The 20764-nt window shown below is 38.9% G+C and overlaps 1 protein-coding gene across 2 annotated transcripts in view; it reads left to right on the top strand.

The window, feature by feature from the left end:
* The window catches only part of slain2 (SLAIN motif family, member 2), a 46741-nt gene that overhangs the window by 19859 nt on the left and 6118 nt on the right, over positions 1–20764 (top strand). The window contains exons 3-7 of one of the 2 annotated variants that reach the window (XM_073064697.1): positions 11354–11524; positions 13601–13759; positions 16296–16661; positions 17521–17664; positions 20010–20307. In XM_073064697.1, the coding sequence (XP_072920798.1) occupies positions 11354–11524; positions 13601–13759; positions 16296–16661; positions 17521–17664; positions 20010–20307 (1138 nt within the window). The remainder of the gene's footprint in view (positions 1–11353; positions 11525–13600; positions 13760–16295; positions 16662–17520; positions 17665–20009; positions 20308–20764) is intronic. The other variant, XM_073064698.1, reaches the window with a different exon arrangement.

The following is a 20764-nucleotide window of genomic DNA, read 5'->3' as shown; positions in this document are numbered from 1 at the left end:
GTTCTTTTGTCTTCATGGTGTAGTTTTTGCCAGGAAACTGACCCACCAGGAGTTAGACCGTCCAAATACAGGTGTATTTTTACTAAAATCAATTGAAACACCTCAACTGCACATGGTGATCTCCGTTTAACTAATAATGTGATGAATTGGCTACACCAGTGATGATTTGGTGTGTCATATTAAAGTGGGTGAATACTTATACAATCAATTATTTTGTTTTAAATTTGTAGGTAATTTAGATCACTTTGTAGAGATCTGTTTTCACTTTGACATGAAAGAGTATTTTTCTGTTGATCAGCATCAAAAAAGCCAAACAAAACCACTGTGATTCAATATTGTAAAACAATAAAACTTGAAAACTTCCGGCAGGGGGGTGGGGGGTGAATACTTTTTATAGACACCGTGCCTGCGTCATCTATCAGCCAGCACTTAGCAAAAGGGAACCATTATTAACACTAATTAGAATCAAGGGCAAAACTCTTCATTGCTCAAACAAAAATGGTTGGGATCATTGGTCAATCAGAGCACTGGGGCATTGTTAAAGGTTTTCGGCAGTATGGTTGCTTGGGCTAGCGTTTTTACAGCTGGTAGGGGTGAATGTGAGGATGTTCCATTGTGTTTACAACTTTTCAGATCACAAGCAAAGCTAGACAACAGTCAGAGACTGACAAGTGGCAAGTCGTGTTTGTATTGTATAAGTGCCATAAAATGACATCTCCAGCAATAGAATGTGCCGTCCTCATCCTACTGGTTGTGGATAATCAGTAAAACTCCAATTATTCACACCCTTGGATCTTTGGTACTTTCCACACCCTTGAATGTTTATTTCACCTCTTTGGGGGTGTTGCACAAAATTGTAATAAATTCCTACTTGTCTTCCTAAAGAATTCCTAAAGAACTTATATCATCTCATTAGAACTCAGTATACCTATAGAATAATTGCCACCTAATTTACTCTTTCAGGTTTTAAAGCCAGCAATCCATTAGTATCTTGACTACTTCTTTCTAACCTGCCAATGACATTTTAATAATCTCCTAACATGGGTTTTGATTAGGCTGTTGATTACTGTAGCATCTGGGGAAGCAGTTAAGAAGCGCAATAACAAAGTGATATAATGATATACATTTAGTTGTAGTGAAATTAGTTTGTAATCCTTGTAACTTTATTAACAGTTTAATCGTCCTATTATAGGGAATATTTAGTGGCACAATATGGACTTAATGGCACTGCTAATTTTCAAGAGGTTGAATAATAGTTTCTATCCAGGAGCAAACAACCCTGTGTAAATTGCTGAACTAAGAAGTTACAGAACACTTACGACATTCTTGGGATGGCAAGATTATTACAAATACCCATTTCTGATGTTGAAGATTAATCAGCTTTAAAAATGTGAATCTCCCTGGATTAAGCAGTTATGCAATTAAATTGATGGGATTATATACCTTTTCCTTAATCATTTGAGGATTGTTATCATTGTTGTCATCATTAGTCCTCAAGAGGAAAAAAAATTACCTAATGAAGCATGCACTCCTTCCTGAGTGACACAATAGCTAACTTTGATTTGAAGTCTAGCACTGATTTGATTGAAGATGCAAGGAGATCCTGACCAATTACTCAATAGTTTAAATACTTCAGTATTCCGTGATGCATCATAAAACAAGTCATTTACTGTGAGGAAATAGATTTCACTATTTTGCCATATACAAAAGTGACTTACAGTAAGTGACTTGCTGCAGCAAAGTATATTGTCATTTCTGTCTAAGAATTGAGGTATCAGTTACGTTAAAATGGAGTCACTTTAGTGATGACACTGACTTTTTAAGGTGGATTTTCAGGTAGTTTTGACCTACATATGTGCAGTGTTAAAGATTTCTTCAAAGTAAACTGTAGTTAATGCGCGATGGAAAGGATGTACCGCCTATATGCGTGATCACAGACCACTGTAGCTGTTGATGGAAACCTACCATTGATGCTGTCTTTAATTTTTACGATTAATTTATGAGCTAGTCTTAAAATTAAACTTAACTGAAAGTAACAATGACCACATGGAAAAGTGTTCTTATGTGATATAAAGAACACTATAAGTATTTAGAAGTAGAAGTCAGATAACTAGTTAGTTTTGCACCCTGTCCATCTCCTGCTCACCCTTTTTATATTTCTAATGAAATTAATTATGAAGATTTATTTGGTGAGGTTTACCATAAGTTCTTCATTCTTTTATTATTATGCTTCATAAGCTGAGAGTGCAATTTTAAATAGCTATTTCAGCCTCCCCTAGCACCTTCAGAAAGAAATGTATTTTTTCACATTTTTGTATATTGAATAAATTCCCATGTCTCTATATTTCACCTACCCTTTTCACCATCTTTCAATAACTTGGACCCTATTAGTGTCGTCCTCACTATTGGATAGTAATCTGGAACATTATTGCTTAGAATATTGAAAAACAATTAATATATTGGAAGATGTTGGCTGACTGGCTTGATTTAGTTATCTGAAGTTGTTTATGAAGGTGGTGCATTTGAGAGTATGCAATTTCAAAAGGCCTGGCTCCACATAACATGTTTATTAATTTAAATTACAGACACTGGCCATGTGGATAAGAAACTGGCTGAGTGAGCAGAAGCAGAGAGTCATTTCCTGCAGCTAGAAGAGTGTGTGTGTGTCTGGGATTAGTTTTAGGATCATTGCTCAAAATGATGTCACACATTTACTATGTTATTAATAAACATTCTGATCTTTCCAGATAACTTGAGACTTGAAGATTGATACAATGATACAGCCTTGCGCAATCCTAGTTAGTGGTGGATATATTAGTCAAGATCTTTATTTACATGTTTTGAAGTAGGGAGAAGGTGATTGGGGTGCATTTTTGGTGCAGATACTTTCAAGAAGGATCTTTTCGGTTAGCAGTTGAATTTTTTTTTGTATGATCAAAGCTAGCACAGTATAATAGTTGCTGCTCACTATGTTACAGATTAGTCGTTGGTTGAATATCACATAGCATGATCTGTACAATCTGTGAAGCTTTTGTCTCCTTCCCTAAATGTGGTAATCAAAACTTGTTCTCTCGTAAGACCTGGTCAAACATGTATTCTGTTTTAATTAGTAACAGAAATTATTTCATATGGTTGTCTCGTCTCCCTGCCTTGCTGACTTCATAAATTTATGGATAGGCATTGAAAGATCCTTCTGTTCTGATTCAGTACTTGCCTTTTATTTACCTTTCTAAATATGTTATCTCACACTTGTCTCAACTTGAATGCATTTGTCAAGTTTCAAGTCCTGTCTATTAGTATATTCCTGCAGTCTACAGCATGCTCTTCCTTTGTTGACTATATCCTTAAAGCATTCCAGTATTTATTGGACTACTGTTTGATACTAGACCAAATGGGATACTAAATCAACAGATCCTGAACTTTGCTTGAGCAACTTAAAGGAGGAGGAACAGATCTAGAGGAGTTCATATTAAAAATTGTAGACTATTTAGAGCACATGGAGCTGGTGGTGTCATCTTCAGTGACTGAGCAATTATACTTGGGAATAATCAAGGGATTCAAATTTGATGAGCACAATCTCAAACTTGTAGATCTGCAGAGAGGAATAAGACTGGAAGAATGTGAAAACAAGTGTAAGAATTTTAAAATTTACATGTTGCTGGATAAAGGCAGTATGAGTCTTTGAGTACAAGAGAGCAAATGAGCTGAGAGGTAGGATGGTTAATTAATGTCGTTTTTCAAGACTCTGGCATTGCCAGAAAGGCCAGCACTTACTGCCCATTCTGAATTGCCCTTTGCAAAGCTTGTCGCAGTCAGCTGCTGCTTTGAAGCACTGTGGTTCTTTTCCTGAAGCTACTTGTGCATTCCATTAGGTAGAGAGTTTCAATATGCAGACTGAGCAACGAAAAAGAATTAGCTACTATATTTCAAGTAAAGATCAGTACAACTTGGAGGGGAATCTACAATGCTGGTGCTTCCATGTGTCTGCAGCCTTTGTTATTTTTGGTAATGAGGGCCATGAATCTGGAAGGTGCCATCAATGGGCTCAGTAAGTAACTGGAGTACATTTCATAGATGATGCACACTGTGGCCAAAATGCACCAGAGATGTATGGAAAGAATTTATGGGGTAGTTCGTGGAGTACCTTTCAAGCAGACTGCATGGTCCTGGATGATGTATTTGAGTTATTGGAGCTGACCTCATCCATGCAAGTGAAGAGTATTCCATCATGCTGCTAGTGGAAAGACCTTTGGGTGCAATGCCTATAAAAGGTATTAACCACACTTGGAAGTTTTCATGTGATATTGTTTTACAGCATTGAATCACAGTTGATTTAATTAGACTCTGTTTGACACTGATCAACAGAAAAAGACTCTTGTGTCAAAGTGAAAACAGATCTCTACAAATTGATCTAAATTAATTACAATTATAAAACACAAAATAATTGATCACAGAAGCATTCACCCCCTTCAAGTCAGTATTTAGTAGATGCACCTTTGGTAGCAATTACAGCTTTGAGTCTGTGTGGATAGGTCTCTGTCAGTTTTGCACATCTGGACATTGCAATTTTTCCCCATTCTTCTTTACAGAACTGCTCAAGCTCTGTCAGTTTACATGGGGGAATCATGAGTGAACAACCCTTTCAAGTCCAGTCACAAATTCTGAATTAGGTTGATGTCTGAACTCTTGACTTGGCCACTCCAGGACATTAACTTGTTTTACAGGCCTTCTTCCGTAGCTTTGGCTTTATGCTTGGGGTCATTGTCTTGCTGGAAAACAAATTTTCCAAGTCACAGTTCTCGTTTTTCTTCAGGATTTCCCTCTTATTTTGCTACATTCATTTTGCCCTCTACTTTCATAAGCCTTCCAGGGCCTGTTGCAGTGAAGCATCCGCACACCATGATCAGCCACCACCATGCTTCACAGTAGAGATGGTGTGTTTTTGATGATGTGCAGTGTTTGGCTTATGCCAAACATAGCATTTAGTCTGATGGCCAAAGAGCTTAAGTTTGGTTTAATCAGACCATGGAACTTTTCCAGCTGACTTCAGAGTCTCCCATATGCCTTCTGGCAAACTCTAGGTGAGATTTCATGTGAATTTTTTTTTCAACAGTGACTTTCTCTTTGCCGCTCTCCGATAAAGTTGTGACTGGTGAAGCACCCAGGCAACAGTTGTTGTAGGCACAGTCTCTCCCATCTCAGCCACTGAAACTTGTAACTCTTCCAGAGTTGTCCTAGGTCTCTTGGTGGCTTCCCTCACTAGTCCCCTTCTTGCACAGTCACTCAGTTTTTGAGGAGGGCCTACTCTAGGCAGATTTACAGCTGTGCCATATTCTTTCTATTTTTTGATGATTGACTTAACTGTACTCCAAGGGATATTCAGTAACTTGTATTGATCTCCAGACTTGTGCTTTACAGTAACCTTTTTGCGGAGTTGCTTAGAGTGTTGTTTTGTGTTTATGGTGTAGATTTTGCCAGGACACCGACTCACCAGCCCTTGGACCTTCCAGATAGAGGTGTATTTTTTACCATAATCAATTGAAACACTGACTGCACACGGTGATCTCCATTTAACTAATTATGTGACTTTTAAAACCAATTGGCTGCACCGGTGTTGATTTTGTGTCATATTAAATGGGGTGAACACTTGTGCAATCAATTATTTTGTGTTTTATATTTGTAATTAATTTAGATCACTTTGTAAAGATCTGTTTTCACTTTGACACGGAAGAGTCTTTCTCTGTTGATCAGACAGACATACTTTATTGATCCCGAGAGAAATTGGGTTTCGTTACAGTCGAACCAACCAAGAATAGTGTAGAAATATAAAATCATAAATAATTAAATAATAATAAGTAAATTATGCCAAGTGGAAATAAGTCCAGGACCAGCCTATTGGCTCAGGGTGTCTGACCCTCCAAGGGAGGAGTTGTAAAGTTTGATGGCCACAGGCAGGAATGACTTCCTATGACACTCAGTGTTGCATCTCGGTGGAATGAGTCTCTGGCTGAATGTACTCCTGTGCCTACCCAGTACATTATGGAGTGGATGGGAGACATTGTCCAAGATGGCATGCAACTTGGACAGCATCTTCTTTTCAGACACCACCATCAGAGAGTCCAGTTCCACCCCCACAACATCACTGGCCTTACAAATGAGTTTGTTGATTCTGTTGGTGTCTGCTGCCCCAGCACACAACAGCAAACATGATAGCACTGGCCACCACAGACTCGTAGAACATCCTCAGCATCGTCCGGCAGATGTTAAAGGACCTCAGTCTCTTCAGGAAGTAGAGACAGCTCTGACCCAAATTAAATCCACTGTGATTCAATGTTGTAAAACAAAAAATGAAAACTTCCAAGGGGGAGAATACTTTTTTATATACATTGTATCAGGAAGTCAATTACTGGACAGGAAGCCCAGCATCTAACCTGCTTTTGTAGTCTTGGTGTCACTAGCAGCTCCACATATGCTTCTGCGCAATTGTGATCTCCTAGGATGTTAATGGTTTGGGACACTAGTAATGGTAATTATCATTGAATGTCAATATTAATTAGTTAGACTTGCTATATTGGAGATGGTCACTGTTCCATAAGTAACATCTGTCCCACTAATAAGACCTAAAAGTTAGCTCTGCCTTCGTATGTGCAGCTATAGATTGCTACTTTTACTGAGATGTAGAGAATAGGATTGAACATTACAGTCATTAGTGACTGTAGGATGGCCTGTGTTCGTCCAGTGTAGACGTGAAATGCAAAAACTGTTAGAACCTGTTGTTTTTTTTAAAAAGCAGAGAACCTGAACAAAATTAAGGGAAAGAGGACTGAAAGAATAGACAAAATATAATAGTGTCTACCTCAGTGTTTGTAAAGGAACAATTGGCACCAGGGTCTGAAGATGAACTGGTGACTATAACCTACTGTATCCCTGCCTTCCCCAGGTATGGTTTCAACAAGTCCCATGCCAAATGCCGCCTCTTGAGTACTCGTCAACCGGCAGCAGTTCCCAATAGCACTAAGGGAGACAGGAAGTGAAGGGGGTGCAGAGGGGATGAGCGATGTGTTGATATCAGCCAACTGTCGCTGATGAAACTGTCTGTACTATTGAAATTCAGTACCATTTGTGTTGTCCTCACAGGACAAAAAGGAGCGTGTGTGGGAGTTACGGTAAGTTATGAATTAAAGGCTATGTGCAGGCAAGAATATCCTGTGGCTGTTGTAGTCAAACCAAACAAGTGGAGCCTCTGAAGTAAGACCTTTTCTTAAAAAAAAATCTATGAAGAGCATAGCTTCCATTTACACAGTAGGGGGTGCTGGAGACAGACGAGAGGAATATAATGTAAAGACGCTGGAAAACAGCCAACAACTACGTTTTTAGCTTCATAGCATCATCAGTTGTCAGTTTGTGATTTCTATTGACTTTTAACACCTCTGTTGTGAATGGCGATCAATCTTGCAAGTAAGTAATTCAAACAGAGTTTACCAAGTGGTGAATATCCATAACTGATGTACCAATTCAAGTTCAAATTTAAGTTTATTTTCAATCATACATGAATATAGCCAAATGAAACAGCGTTGCTCCAGGGCCAAGGCACAGTCGTAATACCAACAGCACACAGTGCACATGGTTACTATTTCAGAAATAGTCACCAAAAAAGAAAATAATGTAGCCCAAGTTTTTAAGTGAAGTAATGTAGATTGTCCTAGGCCAGCTGTTCTTCCACTGAGCAAAGGGTGGGGGGGGGGGGGGGGGGGGTTTGTGGGCAGGGCCCCTACTCCCACAAGACTATCACTCACTCCAGTTGTTGGATCGCACAGTGGTACACAAGTCCAGACAACAACAAAACTAAGGTACACAGTAAGGCCAGTTCCATTGCTATTGAGCAACTCACTGATGGGATAGTACTGCAGTACTTGATGATCTTAGTATCCAGCAGGTAATTGTAGTTGATTCTTTTTTTAAAAAAAAAAGATGAACAAATACGCCTTTGATTGACCTAGAGGGGCCATTGAGATTGAATTAAAGAGCAGGGAGATCATGCTGCAAGTATACAGGGTACTAGTGAGACTGCACCTGGAGTACTGTGTGCAGTTCTGGTCTCCATACTTCAGGAAGGATATACTGGCTTTGGAGGCAGTGCAGAGGAGCTTCACCAGGGTGAATCCAGAGATGAAGGGGTTAACTTATGAGGAGAGGTTGAGTCGCCTGGGACTGTACTCTCTGGAATTCGGAAGAATGAGAAGGGATCTTATAGAAACATACAAAATTTTGAAAGGGATAGATAGATAAAATAGTAGGAAAGTTGTTTCCATTGGTAGGTGAGACCGGAACTAGTGGACATTGCCTCAAGATTCAGGGGAGAAGATTTAGGACGGAAATGAGGAGAAACTGTTTTTCCCAGAGAGCGGTGAATCTGGAATTCTCTGCCCAGGGAAGCAGTTGAGGCTTCTTCACTAAATATGTTTAAGAAACAGATAGATTTTTACATAGTAGGGGAATTAAGGGTTATGGGGAAAAGGCAGGTAGATGGAGCTGAGTTTACGGACAGATCAGCCATGATCTTATTGAATGGCGGGGCAGGCTTGATGAGCCAGATGGCCTACTCCTACTCCTATTTCTTATGTTCTTATGAGTGAGTGTGTGTGTGCATGTGCATGTGAGAGAGTCCGGGTATCAATGACAGTCCCATTTTCTTTGCAGTATATCAGGCTGTCAACCATTTCTTGGTAACACATGGCAGGACTTGGATTGGCTGGGATGATTTTTTCAATAATTCTGTTGAATGTGGTTCCGAATGCCTTAGCTTTGTTTTAGAAGTCACTTACTAGGTCCCACCACTGCTGAGGATGGGCATTACTGAGGAGCTGCCTTCTGTCATAGTTAGCTGCAGCAGGACTGAAGAGATTTGATCAGATATGTTGATTGTGGATAATACTGTCCATTGCATGCATTTACTGTTCAAACCTATGATGAACATTCACCAAGTTGGCACCTGCATTTTTGAGTAGACCTGATGATTTTGCACTCCTTATGAACCAGGGCTAAATCATGACTTCAAGGCAATTGTAGAATAAAGGACAAGCATTGTGGCAAAGGGAGGTTTAGTTCTTCAAGGTTCACCCATCAGTTGCCACAGACAAACTGGCAACCACGTCCATTGGTGCTCAGTCTGCACTGATAAGCTTATATTTATGAAGAACGAAAGATGTCGAAAGGAACATTGGAGCAAATGAGGTCATGCAAACATGGAAGAATATTTTGTGATGATCAATTATTGGTGGACAGGAACAGTAGAGAAATGTGTGCAAGCTATAAGGAGAATTGGAAAGGAGAGTATAATTTGTTAAATAGGTACTCATTACAGGTTAATGAGGATCTGAACAATGGCTAAATGCAACTTGAGGAACGTTAATATATTGGAAAGAGTTGTAGATAAAATTGTGATTACAGAGATTAGAATGAGAGAGGGTATCCAAGAATTTCTTGGAATAGTCAATTAAAACCATTACAGTTTCAAAGTAAGAAACTGATATCAGAACAGAATTAGATGAAGATAAAGTTCTTCCGATGTGGTCCAGTTTTTAAAGCTAACTTGGATTGTTTTCATGATTTAATCAGAATTTTGGTTGGGAACATCTTAAACTAAATTTTTTGAGAATTTTAAAAACAGTGATGGTGTTTGAGACTTGAGCTGAAATATTTCTGTTTGTATGATTGTGCTAAACTGCCCTGACTAATCATTAGGATAAGCGTTTCAATCTGACAAATCCCCAGGATGGTGAATGTTTTACATTGACCACATTGGGTGTGTTTTTTATCTAGTGCTGAAACTGGTGTCAGATTGGGTATCTGGTTTTAATCTTGTTAATCTCTGTGGTGCTTTTGATAGACTTAAGGAGCTGAGAGTCCAGAATCATACATAGGACAAGAATTCCTTCTCTAGAAGTAATGAATCAGCAATTATTATGATCTGATAGTAAAGGTGATCAAACTTCTAACATTTAACTTCCTAATAAAAATAAAAATTGAAGGAAACAGTCAGCAGGTAAAGCAGCATCTATGGAAAGGGAAACAGTTGATGTTCCAGGTTAATACATACAAAATGCTGGAGCAGATCATGGAGCATCCATGAAAATGAACAAACAGTCATTGTTTCGGCCCGTGACCCTTCTTCAGGACTTGAAATGAAGAGGGAAGAAGTCAGAATAGAAAGGTGGGGGAAGGGGAAGGAGGATAGCTAGGAGGTGATAGGTGAATCCAGGTGGATGGGAAGGGTAAAGAGCTGGAGAGAAAGGGATCCGATAGAGGAGAAAATGAAGGAGGAGGGTCACCAGGGTGAGGTGACAGGTAAGTGAGAAGTGGTAAGAGGCCAGAGTTGGGAATGGAAGAATAGGGGAGGGGCAGGAAAAGTTCTTTTCCTACTGAAGTCAATATTCATGCCATCAGTTTGGAGGATTCCCAGACAGAATACAAGGTGTTGCTCCCCCAGTGATGGGGTGATGGCTCTTCCATCATGACACAAGGAGACCCTGGACCAACGTGTTGGAATGAGAATGGCAAAAGGAATCAAACTATTGGGACTAGAAAGTTCTGCTTTAGGCAGATGGAACAGAGGAGCTCAACAAAGTTGTTCCCCAGTGTAGAGGAGGCCGCACAGGGTGCACCAGATACAAAAGATGATCCCAGCAGGTTTGCAGGTGAAGTGTTGCCTCACCTGGAAGGGCTGTTTGGGGCCCTGGATGGAGGTGAGGGAGGTGGTGAATGGGCAGCTTTAGCACTTCGGCCACTTGCAGGGATATGTACCAGGAGGAGGAATAGTGGAGAGAGAAAAATGGACAAGGGAATTATGGAGGGAGAAATCCCTAGGGAAAGCAGAGAATTTGCTGAGGTGTGGGTGAAGCGGGACAAAGGAGGACAGAACGTGCCGCCTCAGAGGGGAAGTTCAGCAGAAATGGTGCAGACGCGACAGGTATTCGAGCTGGGATTGAAGGGGGGGGGGTCGGGGGTTTAGGGTGTTTAAGGAAGGTAGGGTGGGAGAAAGATGGGGGCTCCAAGTACCTAAGAGGTGAACATGGAGCATGAGAGAATGTTTCAGGTTGCACGTCTATTTCCAGCATTTTCTGGTATTATTTCAGATTTGTGAAATCTCTGGCTTGTTGATTCTATTTTAATCAAGTTCCCTGTATGTTTTCATGCAATTCGATTGCATTTTCCTATCTATAGACTTGGCTCCTGGATTATTGGTCATATAGCATAAGCAATATTGTTTACCCAGCTCTAATAGAAATTGTGGTGGAAATTGACATTACTGTGAGCAGATTTAAATCTTGTTGCATCTCTTTAATTTTTGCAGATTCCAAAAGACGCAGCCTGTTCAGTAGCTCTTATTATCCTGCGAATTACCCGAGTCCTTTCAGTCCAAATAGAAGCAGCAGTCCTTTTGGCAGTGGCTTCAGTTCCCCATCCTCCACTCCAGCTCGATCTGCTTCACATGTGAAACAGTTGATGATGCCTGGGACTACAGGTATTATAATGTTAATATCATAGTAATCATGAAATATTTCATAATTGTTCATATCAGACATTTCATTGCATCAAAGTTTGATTTCAAGTACCATTGGTTTATCATTGATAAATCTGAATTCCATTTTTGAGTGGGAAAATTTGGTTTTAAACAGCCATCGAATCTGGGACTTTAGTTAAAATGCATAATTCTCTGTGTGGTTTTGTTGGGCTGTCCTGCCTAGTCTAGACTAGGTCTTCTAATTTTGATACATCCCAAGAAACTGAGGGTTTTGCATTGATGACTGAATTGGGTGTGTATTGTGTCCATGCCCAGGCTGATGTCAGTTTGAGCATCTGGTTTTATTATTAACTTCTGCCATGCTATGATATACTTGAGACTAAGAGTTTAGAATCATACATAGTACAAAATTTCCTTCTACAGTAATTTCAAGTGACATTAATACAATTTTATTTCTACACTGGTAAGATTGATAAATGCTGTGATGCCAATTGCAGAGAAAATGAAAAATTGACTAAAAGTGAAAATGCTGTGATAAAATTATTGTTCGGTAGAAAAGAATTACAAATTGTATAAATGCTGTTCTTTCCTCCTATTTTTAATTAAATCCTTCAAATGCTAGACTTCAAATTGTTCAATCCAAGACAAGTGATCAATTAAATGCTCACTCGCATTTCCTCACTCTGACCAAAGAACTACCTATAATAAATTTAGTGGCTGAGAAGAAAGGTGGTGAAATTTAGAAAATTTAATTAGCTGTGCGTGCATGCATACTTTTGTGAGAATTTTGATTTGATTGGTGGTGGAGGTAATTGAGATGTAATGAACTGAAGGGGGCAGGGAAAAGTCTGGATTGCAAAATTGTTTCAGGCCTATGCAAATTTAAAACTGTAGTATTCATCAAATGAATTAACTTTCCTGAGTGTATACTTCCCTGGAAGGAAAGTTTTCATTAAGACCATCAGAGAGTTGGCTGAAAGTACCTTATATTTACTACTTACTTTAGTGATTATGCATCGGTTGTTCCAGTCAGTACATAACCTGCAACTTAAGTTTAGCTACAACACAGAATCAGGCCCTTCAGCCCATCCAGTCTGTGCTGAACCATTTAAACTGCTTAGTCTCATCAAACTGCACCCGGACCATAGCCCTGTATACCCCTCCCGTCCATGTACCTGTCCAAACTTTTCTTAAACGTTGAAATCAAAATCACATCCACTGCTTGCACTGGCAGCTCATTCCATACTCTCACCACTCTGGGTGAAGGAGTTTCCCCTTAAATATTTCACTTTTCACCCTTAATCCATGACCTCTAGTTGTAGTCTCATTTTATCTCTGGTAAAAGCCTGCTTGCATTCAGCCTATCTATATCCCTCATAATTTTGTATATCTCTATCAGATCTCCTCCCCTCAATCCTCAATGTTCTAGGGAATAAAGTTCTAACCTATTTAATCTTTCCTTATAACTCAGATCCTCCAGTCCTGACAACATCCTTGTAAATTTTCTCTTGACTCTTTCAACCTTATTTAATCTTTCCTTGAAGTATGTGATTAAAACTGCACGCAGTACTCCAAATTAGGCCTCACCAACATCTTGTACAACTTCTACATAACATCCCATCCTGTACTCAATACTTCAATTTATGAAGGTTAATGTGTAAAAGCTGAGATTGGGCAAATTACACTAGATGCTGGAGGAACTCAGCAGGCCAGGCAGCATTTATAGAAAAGAGTACATTAGATGCTTTGGGCCAAAACCCTTCAGTAGGACTTGCAGGCTAGAGGGAATGGAAGTAAATTGAGTAGCTCTGAGAAAGCGAATGGACCAAAAGGCATCATCATTGATACCTTAAGCAATATTATGGTTGCTTTCTAATCTTCTAGTTGCATTGTTTTTCACATCCTGATTTTTCTGAAACCTTATAGAGCATTTCCACGATGTAGAATGGAAGATAGAACTAGTTTCTTAAAAGTCTCGTCTCTTTGTTGCTTTGGTTTTGTTATGCGTGGGAATACTAACATTTCTATTATAAGAGCCAAAACAAACTACTACAATGTTTCTCTTATCTACATTAGGTTATTTTAAAGGTTCCACAGACCAAAATCCCCTCAGCCCTCCGTCATCTGTGGATAGTGAGCTAAGTGCTTCCGAAATAGATGAAGACTCAGTGGGATCCAGCTACAAGCTTGCTGATGTCACAGATGTGCAAATCCTAGCTCGAATGCAGGAAGAGAGTATGTATTAACCTGAAACAAGCTTGCTGATCTTGACAATATTTATGATCCAGTTTTTTTTTCAGCAATTGATATTATTCTGTTGTAGTTCTACAGTACTTTTTTTTTCCTGGGTCCTGTATGTGCTTCTGGCTGGAGCTGGTTAAATTTGAGATTTGCCTACTGTTAAGGTCATATAACAAGACTTGCTAAAAAAAAAGGGACTTAATTATTCAGAATGGTACTTCTAATGAATAGTAATAATTACAATGGGTGTATGGCACACTAAACATAGTAAAACAGCTCAAGCTGTGTCACAGGCAATGTTTAATCTGAGGAAAATCAAGAAGTAATGAAGGCTTGAATAAGAGTTTAAGCAGCAGACCAGCTTAGGGGCAGTTGGGGTACAAAAAAATTCCTAACTATTTAATTTCAGTAATGTCACCTTAGACCAGTGGTTCCCAAAATGGGTAATATCGTCCCGTCCCCGTCCCCCCCCCCCCCGCAGCTGGTGGTGGGAGTTTGTAAAGGGGTGATAAAGATAAAGGAGGCAGTGGGGTCAGCTGAGTGATGAGCTTAATACAAGACATGAATTACTTATTACAAGCATTTGATCCTCTGCCTCATTATTGATTACAATATTCATGCAATCATCATCTCTCTTGCTAACCCACCATTCTCTTAGACTTTGCTTAAAATACATTATAGTTGCTGAAGACCAATTTAGCATATCGTGAGAATTATAGACTGAAGAAATCTTATTATTTCCAGACCTGGCCTGCATATTATTGCTGCTCACTAGTGTAGTACAGTGTTAACTAGTACGATTCTCATAGTCTAATCATGCAGTGATGCAATTCCGGTGAATCAGGGTATGGCAATCAATGGGGTAAAGTTCAGAATCTGCCCTTGCGATGGTCTTGACTGCATTTCTCTAGCCTGCGACCCAACCGAGATATTGTTGCTGCACTTTGTGTATCTTTAGGCAGAGACTCGGGTTTTGCCTGCAGTTATTACTTCCCCCTTTATTGATTGCAGCGCTTGAGTTTGGACTTAATAGGTGATTGACCCTGGTTGTTGATCCATAATGAAAATGACAGAAGCAGACCAAATGAAAAGGTGTAGACAGTATAATGTAGAGTATCTAACATACAGATCTATACCAGCACCAAGCAGCCAATGTGTCTGTCAGGTGAAAGTTTTTCCAAATGAGGCAATGAAATTGTGTAGGCTCCTTGAACTTTTGAAGAGAATACACTCTGATAAAGCAGGCAAGAACTTGGCTTATGTGAAAACTTTCAGAAACGGAAAGCATTTTAAAACATCTTGTCAGTGATGGTTTGCATGCTTCATACAACATTTCATTGTTAATTGCTAAATCTGGAAAAGTCCCATACAATTGAGGAAGAACTGATTCTGCCAGCAGTAAAGGAGGTTCTGAGTGTAGTTTTGCATTAGTCACTTGTAAAGCGATTCCTCTCAGTGACAGCTCTGTTCAAAGACAAAATGTCAGCAATGTGGAAGACACATTGTGCAACATACTTAGGACAACAATTTGCTCTACGATTGGTTGAGTCAACTTTGCCAGGCAGTAAATCTTTGCTTCTTGGTTATATTTGCTTCATAAAAGATGCAAGCATGGTTCAAGAGTTGCTATTTCCAAGGGGACTGGAAATGGATGCAGAAAGGGAGTCAGTATTTCAGTCAGTTGAGCAATTTTTCAAAGAGAAGAACACCCTGCTCACCAACATTCTTGCTTGTGCAACAGATGTGAAGAGAGAAAAAGAATACCAGATGATGATCTTCAGGTGCCCTGTGCCCACCTGAGTGAGCTTCGTAAAGACTTGTCAAAGAGATTTTAGGATCTTCTCTCAATCCAAATTCCGGATTGGGTAATTAATCCATTCCTGAACATTTGTAATCAGGAATGATGGAGGAGGAACTGACCTTGCTACAAAATTACTTGTACTAGAAAACATATCAAAACATTTGGCTGCAAAAAGTAATCTCTGAATGCCATCCTACACTAAAAAATATCAAGATGTTCTTTATTGCCTTTCCAACATGATATTTAGTGGAGCAAGGTTTCAGTGCAATCACCCAACTTTTCAAAGCAATGAAACAGGCTGCAAATTACTGAACGTGGAAATATGTGATGACTCCTAAGTGACGTTCAGTGTAATGTTGAGAAACTGATACAACCTCACTAAGCCTATCCATATCATTGAAAGGAAGAAAAGGCAATGAAGTAGTGAATTGTATGAATACTCTAAAAATCACTGATAGTGTTTTTTTTACTGCAAATAAAGAAATTTTATTTGTAGCTTTAAATAGATTTGAATAGCTTTTGCAATTATTTGTCACTAGTTTGAATTTTCAATTCCTGTTTTCCTTCACTGTGCATCATAAATCAAAATTCTTTTTAGTTTTATGTAATGGCCAGAAAGGGACAGGGGTGCACTGGGGATTTTTGGGCCAGTAACCCAAAAAAAGTTTGGAAACCACTGCCTTACACAAAATATGGTATTCTGTTGTTCATTACATTTATTATTCCTAGGTCTCAGACAGGAGTATGCAGCTAGTACGTCAAGACGTAGCTCTGGTTCTTCTTGCCATTCAACAAGACGAGGTACATTCAGTGATCAGGAGTTTGATGTTCAGAGTCTAGAAGATGAAGAAGAATGTGTTCCTCATGCTGTGCACCCTTCCCTAAGCCGTTTTACTCCATCTCCACGGCACACCCCACGAGCATCACCCAGGCATTCACCTCGGAACTCTCCACGATCTCGCTCGCCTGCTCGCAGTCTGGATTATGGGAGGGCGTCCGTCTCACCACAGCCCATGATCAGTCGTCTACAGCAACCTCGTCTCTCATTGCAAGGCCATGCATCAGACCTCCAATGCAATATTATAAAAAACGAAGGTAACCGATAGAGTTTAGTGGATATGACCACAAGTTCTAAATGTTATAACTACTGCATTGATTAGCAATAATACTTCAAACATCATGTGAATCTGATATGTTAAATAACTACTTTATAGATTAATTCAGTTCAATGTTAAGTAGCTAAGTAATAATGTTTCCTTTATTTCAATATATATGTCACAGCAAGAAAGTTGGCCATCCATTTATTTTCCCAATAAGAAAGCAAATAACTAGAGAGCTGTGAAGATGGCCATTGAATATATTCAGAGTGCAAAGTGAACTTTAATGGTGCCGATGGATATGGGGAGTAAATAGGAAAATCATGTTTTGAATCAGCCAAGTTATAAATTGACAGGACTAGCGTTAGGGGCTGATTAACCTACTCCTTCCAGTTACTCTCATTTAACAGTCATCACAGGTAAAGAAAGTTCCATTAAACCTATAAAGTCTGAAATTTTCCCCACAAGAAAAGTTAGGTACACAAGGCTGTATAGCACACTTCTATTCATTTCAGTCATACTTGTTTTAACTTGATTTCCTTAGCTTTCCTGCCTTTGTGTATTCCTTGTTTCAACTTGAATGCGAGAAAATATTTTTCATTTTTGTATTTCAGTATCATTAAATTTGTGCTATGACTCACAAGAACATTCATTAAGTAGTGATGGCAAAAGGAGTGCTGAGGTTAAATGCATAATGGGAAGTTGGGCTTAGAAAGTTATTTCAGTTTACACAGAATGAAAGGATTGCCACTGCTTTATTAATTTCTTTTGGAGGTTTCATTTGACATTGTATCTTGTTGACTGCAGTATTACCTTGGTCTATAAGGACTAATATCTTGGATATTTCTCTCTTCTAGAAAAGTTGAGGCGCAGTCTTCCAAATCTATCCAGGGCATCTAATATCCAGTCAGCAGAATCTGTTAAAAGTAGTAGAAGTTGTGATTCAAATTTACAAGTGCCAAATGGGGGTGTACCCCGTATTCAGCAACAATCTTCAGCGAGTAAGTAGACATTAAAGTCAATGTGGAGAAACTAATTATTCAGAGGTTTCAAAGGGCCTTTGACAAAGTGCCGTAAAATAAACTTTCTAAGCTTTTGAGAGTTTGTAACAGAGATTCCGGAGCAGAGTGATTAACAGCTAGCCACAGAACAGAACATGGAGCTAAAAATGGTTTCCTATCTGGTAGAAAAGAAATGGTCCTCTATTCACATTACCACTAGGGTAAAAATTATTGAAGTTGAAGATGAACTTGTGGATCAGGGAAATTTGTCAGTGACACCAACTTGGAGGTAAAGTTACCAATGACGAAAACTGCAGAAAATGCAAAGTTGGCTTTCCATTAGTAAATGTCCCAAGCCACGTGAATTGTATAAAATAATTAAGAAGTGTATTCATTGCTGTAATGCAATTTGCAATGGCATGCTCCTACAAAGAACTCAGTGGTGATGACTAGGTAAACCTTTCTTCTCAATAGTGCAGAGATGAACTTTAACATCTTTTTAAGGGATGTGAATAATGCATTGGCTTCTATTTATCACTCAAATTTCAAAGTAACATTTATTATTAGAGTACATAAATGTCACCATATACAACCTTGAGATTCTTTTTCTTGCAGTCATACTTAGCACATCTAAAGAACAATAACTCTAAACAGAATCAATGAACAACAAGCTGTGCAAATGCAAATATAAATAAATAGCAATAAATAACAAGAGCATGAAATAACAAGATAAAGAGTCCTTAAAGTGAGACCATCGGTTATGGGAACACCAGAAATAGAATGAGTGTAGTTATCCCCTTTTGTTCAAGAGCCTTATGGTTGAGGGGTAGTAACTGTTCTTGAACCTGATGGTGTGAGTCCTGAGGAACTTGTACCTTCTACCTGATGGCAGCAGTGAGAAAAGAACATGTCCTGGGTGGTGAGCATCTTTGATGGATGCTTTTCTATGGCAACATTTCATGTAGACGTGCTCAATGATTGGGAGGGCTTTACCTGTGATATATTGGGCCGAATCCACTACCTTTTGTAGGATTTTCTGCTCAAAGTCATTGGTGTTCCCGTACCAGGCCATCATGCAGCCAGTCAGTACACTTTCCACCATACATCCACCACTCCCAGCATAAAAAGTAGTATTCCAACATAAATCTTGCCTTTATCTCTGGAGGAAGGTCCCATTTAAAAATAATGGCCATTTGTTTTCCCGCAGCAGGTAATGTCAAGGGGACGAGAAAGCAATCTCTTCCAATTTTGCCTATCCTAGGACATTGGTGCAGCAGTAATACCAAGTAGTTTACTTAATTTCTCCTTTACCATAGACAAGATTTTCTCTCATCATTCACCCACTTTTGAGGCCTGCCTTGGAGGCAATTGCAGTTATGCATATAATCCTTAAGAGAAAAAGAAATTCTCATCTTATTACCACTCCTTATGGCTTTCACTCTGCTGCTTTGAAAACCTCTTTGACTCTGCCTCTGCTGAACTCCTAAGAATAGGTTTAGTGATATTAGGAATTGATAGTTTCACATGATGAACAACCCATAAACTATAATGCTAGTATTAGAGCAGAGATGGTGGGGTAATACTGTATCTGCCATTAGATAATTGAAAATTAAAGTGGAGCAAGAACTCATATTGAGAATAGCTTTCTCCGAAGGAAGTTATCGTTGTCTACTATTTACCATGTGAGGTACAGACAAAACTATTTTTCAAAATTTTAAATTCAAGTAGATTGAGAATTGGAATAATTCTTGTCCTCTGCTAATGATATTTAATGAAGAAAAATTTTGATCTTTGAAGATTTTTTTTCTAAATAGCAAGGAATTTTCTAAAAATGTGTCAAAAATACTGCAACAATTTGATTCACTATTACTTTTATTGAGGATAATTAACTAAAATACTTGAAATATTCTCCCCAACTTAATGCATGGAGTCACAATAGATTCAGATATTACTTATCTTGGGTGTGGATGTAACAAGCTGGAAGGCTTTCTGCAAAGATATACAGACAGAGGTTTACTCGTGCTTGAGTCTCACAAAGAATAGGTTAAGTATTTGAGACATTTGTTTGAAATTATTCTGCAGAAACATGATTTATTAGTTTCATAATTAACTGAGGTTGACTATTTGTGTAAATCCTAGTAAAGATAGCATCAGTAACAGAACAATATTCATTAAAGGGATTTTTTTTTGCTATTTGACTTGTAATTGTTGGAAAGATTTTGGAACATAGGCTTCAAGCCTTAAGAGAACTGAAGTTAAGCTACAGGAGTATTCATATTAAAATTAGTATAAAGCCACATGAAACATCTGTTAAAATGAACTACTTGCATGTTTTATTTTTGCAGTACCTTCTCCATGTAAACTCAGACTTCCTACCACTCCATCACCTTTAACTCTTCGACAGCCACTAAAAGCAATGGTCAATCCAGTGCCTGTCTCTGCAGGCTCTGCAACTAGTCATAATAGTTCTGTACCTGGGCCTTCTGCTCAGTCTCACGGCTCACCAAGTCACAGTGCTGCAGGTGGTACCCCCACCAATAAAGGTCAAGGTGTAGGAATTCGAAGTGGCTTACCGCGACCTAGTGCCTCAGCTGGAGGGGGATTACCAGTGCCTCGGAGTAAGCTTGCACAGCCTGTTAGAAGGTAAGAACATGATATTAAAATTTTAAATTGTCAGGATTTGTGTCTTTTGTCGTGCGAAATAAGAGAAAAAAGCACTGGCAATGCCGCAAGTTTTCTGGGAGTCTGAATGTCATTTTTTGAGATCTAATAAGCTGCATCCCAAGGACAAATGGAAAAACCTACTGCTTGAAAAGCTGTGCTATTTTTCTAGCTTTGCATGCTACTCTTTAAAACATATGACCCTTAAGTAGAAAAACTAGCACCTGCCTTATTTATTGTGACACAAACTCATCTACGATGAGGATATACATAGTTGTATTGTTGGTAAGTTAAAAATGAAATCCCAAAGCTTTTAAAATGCAACCATTAGATTTCAAACAAACTAGTTTAATTCTAAGGGCTTCATAAGGTTTGAAGATCCCCTCAAAACTAATCAATACGCTTCAAGATCTTGGTCTCAATACCTCCTTGTGCAATT

The sequence above is a fragment of the Hemitrygon akajei genome, chromosome 13 (genome assembly GCF_048418815.1).
Source record: "Hemitrygon akajei chromosome 13, sHemAka1.3, whole genome shotgun sequence".
NCBI classification, from domain to species: domain Eukaryota; kingdom Metazoa; phylum Chordata; class Chondrichthyes; order Myliobatiformes; family Dasyatidae; genus Hemitrygon; species Hemitrygon akajei.
This window is presented reverse-complemented; position numbering and strand designations above follow the sequence as displayed.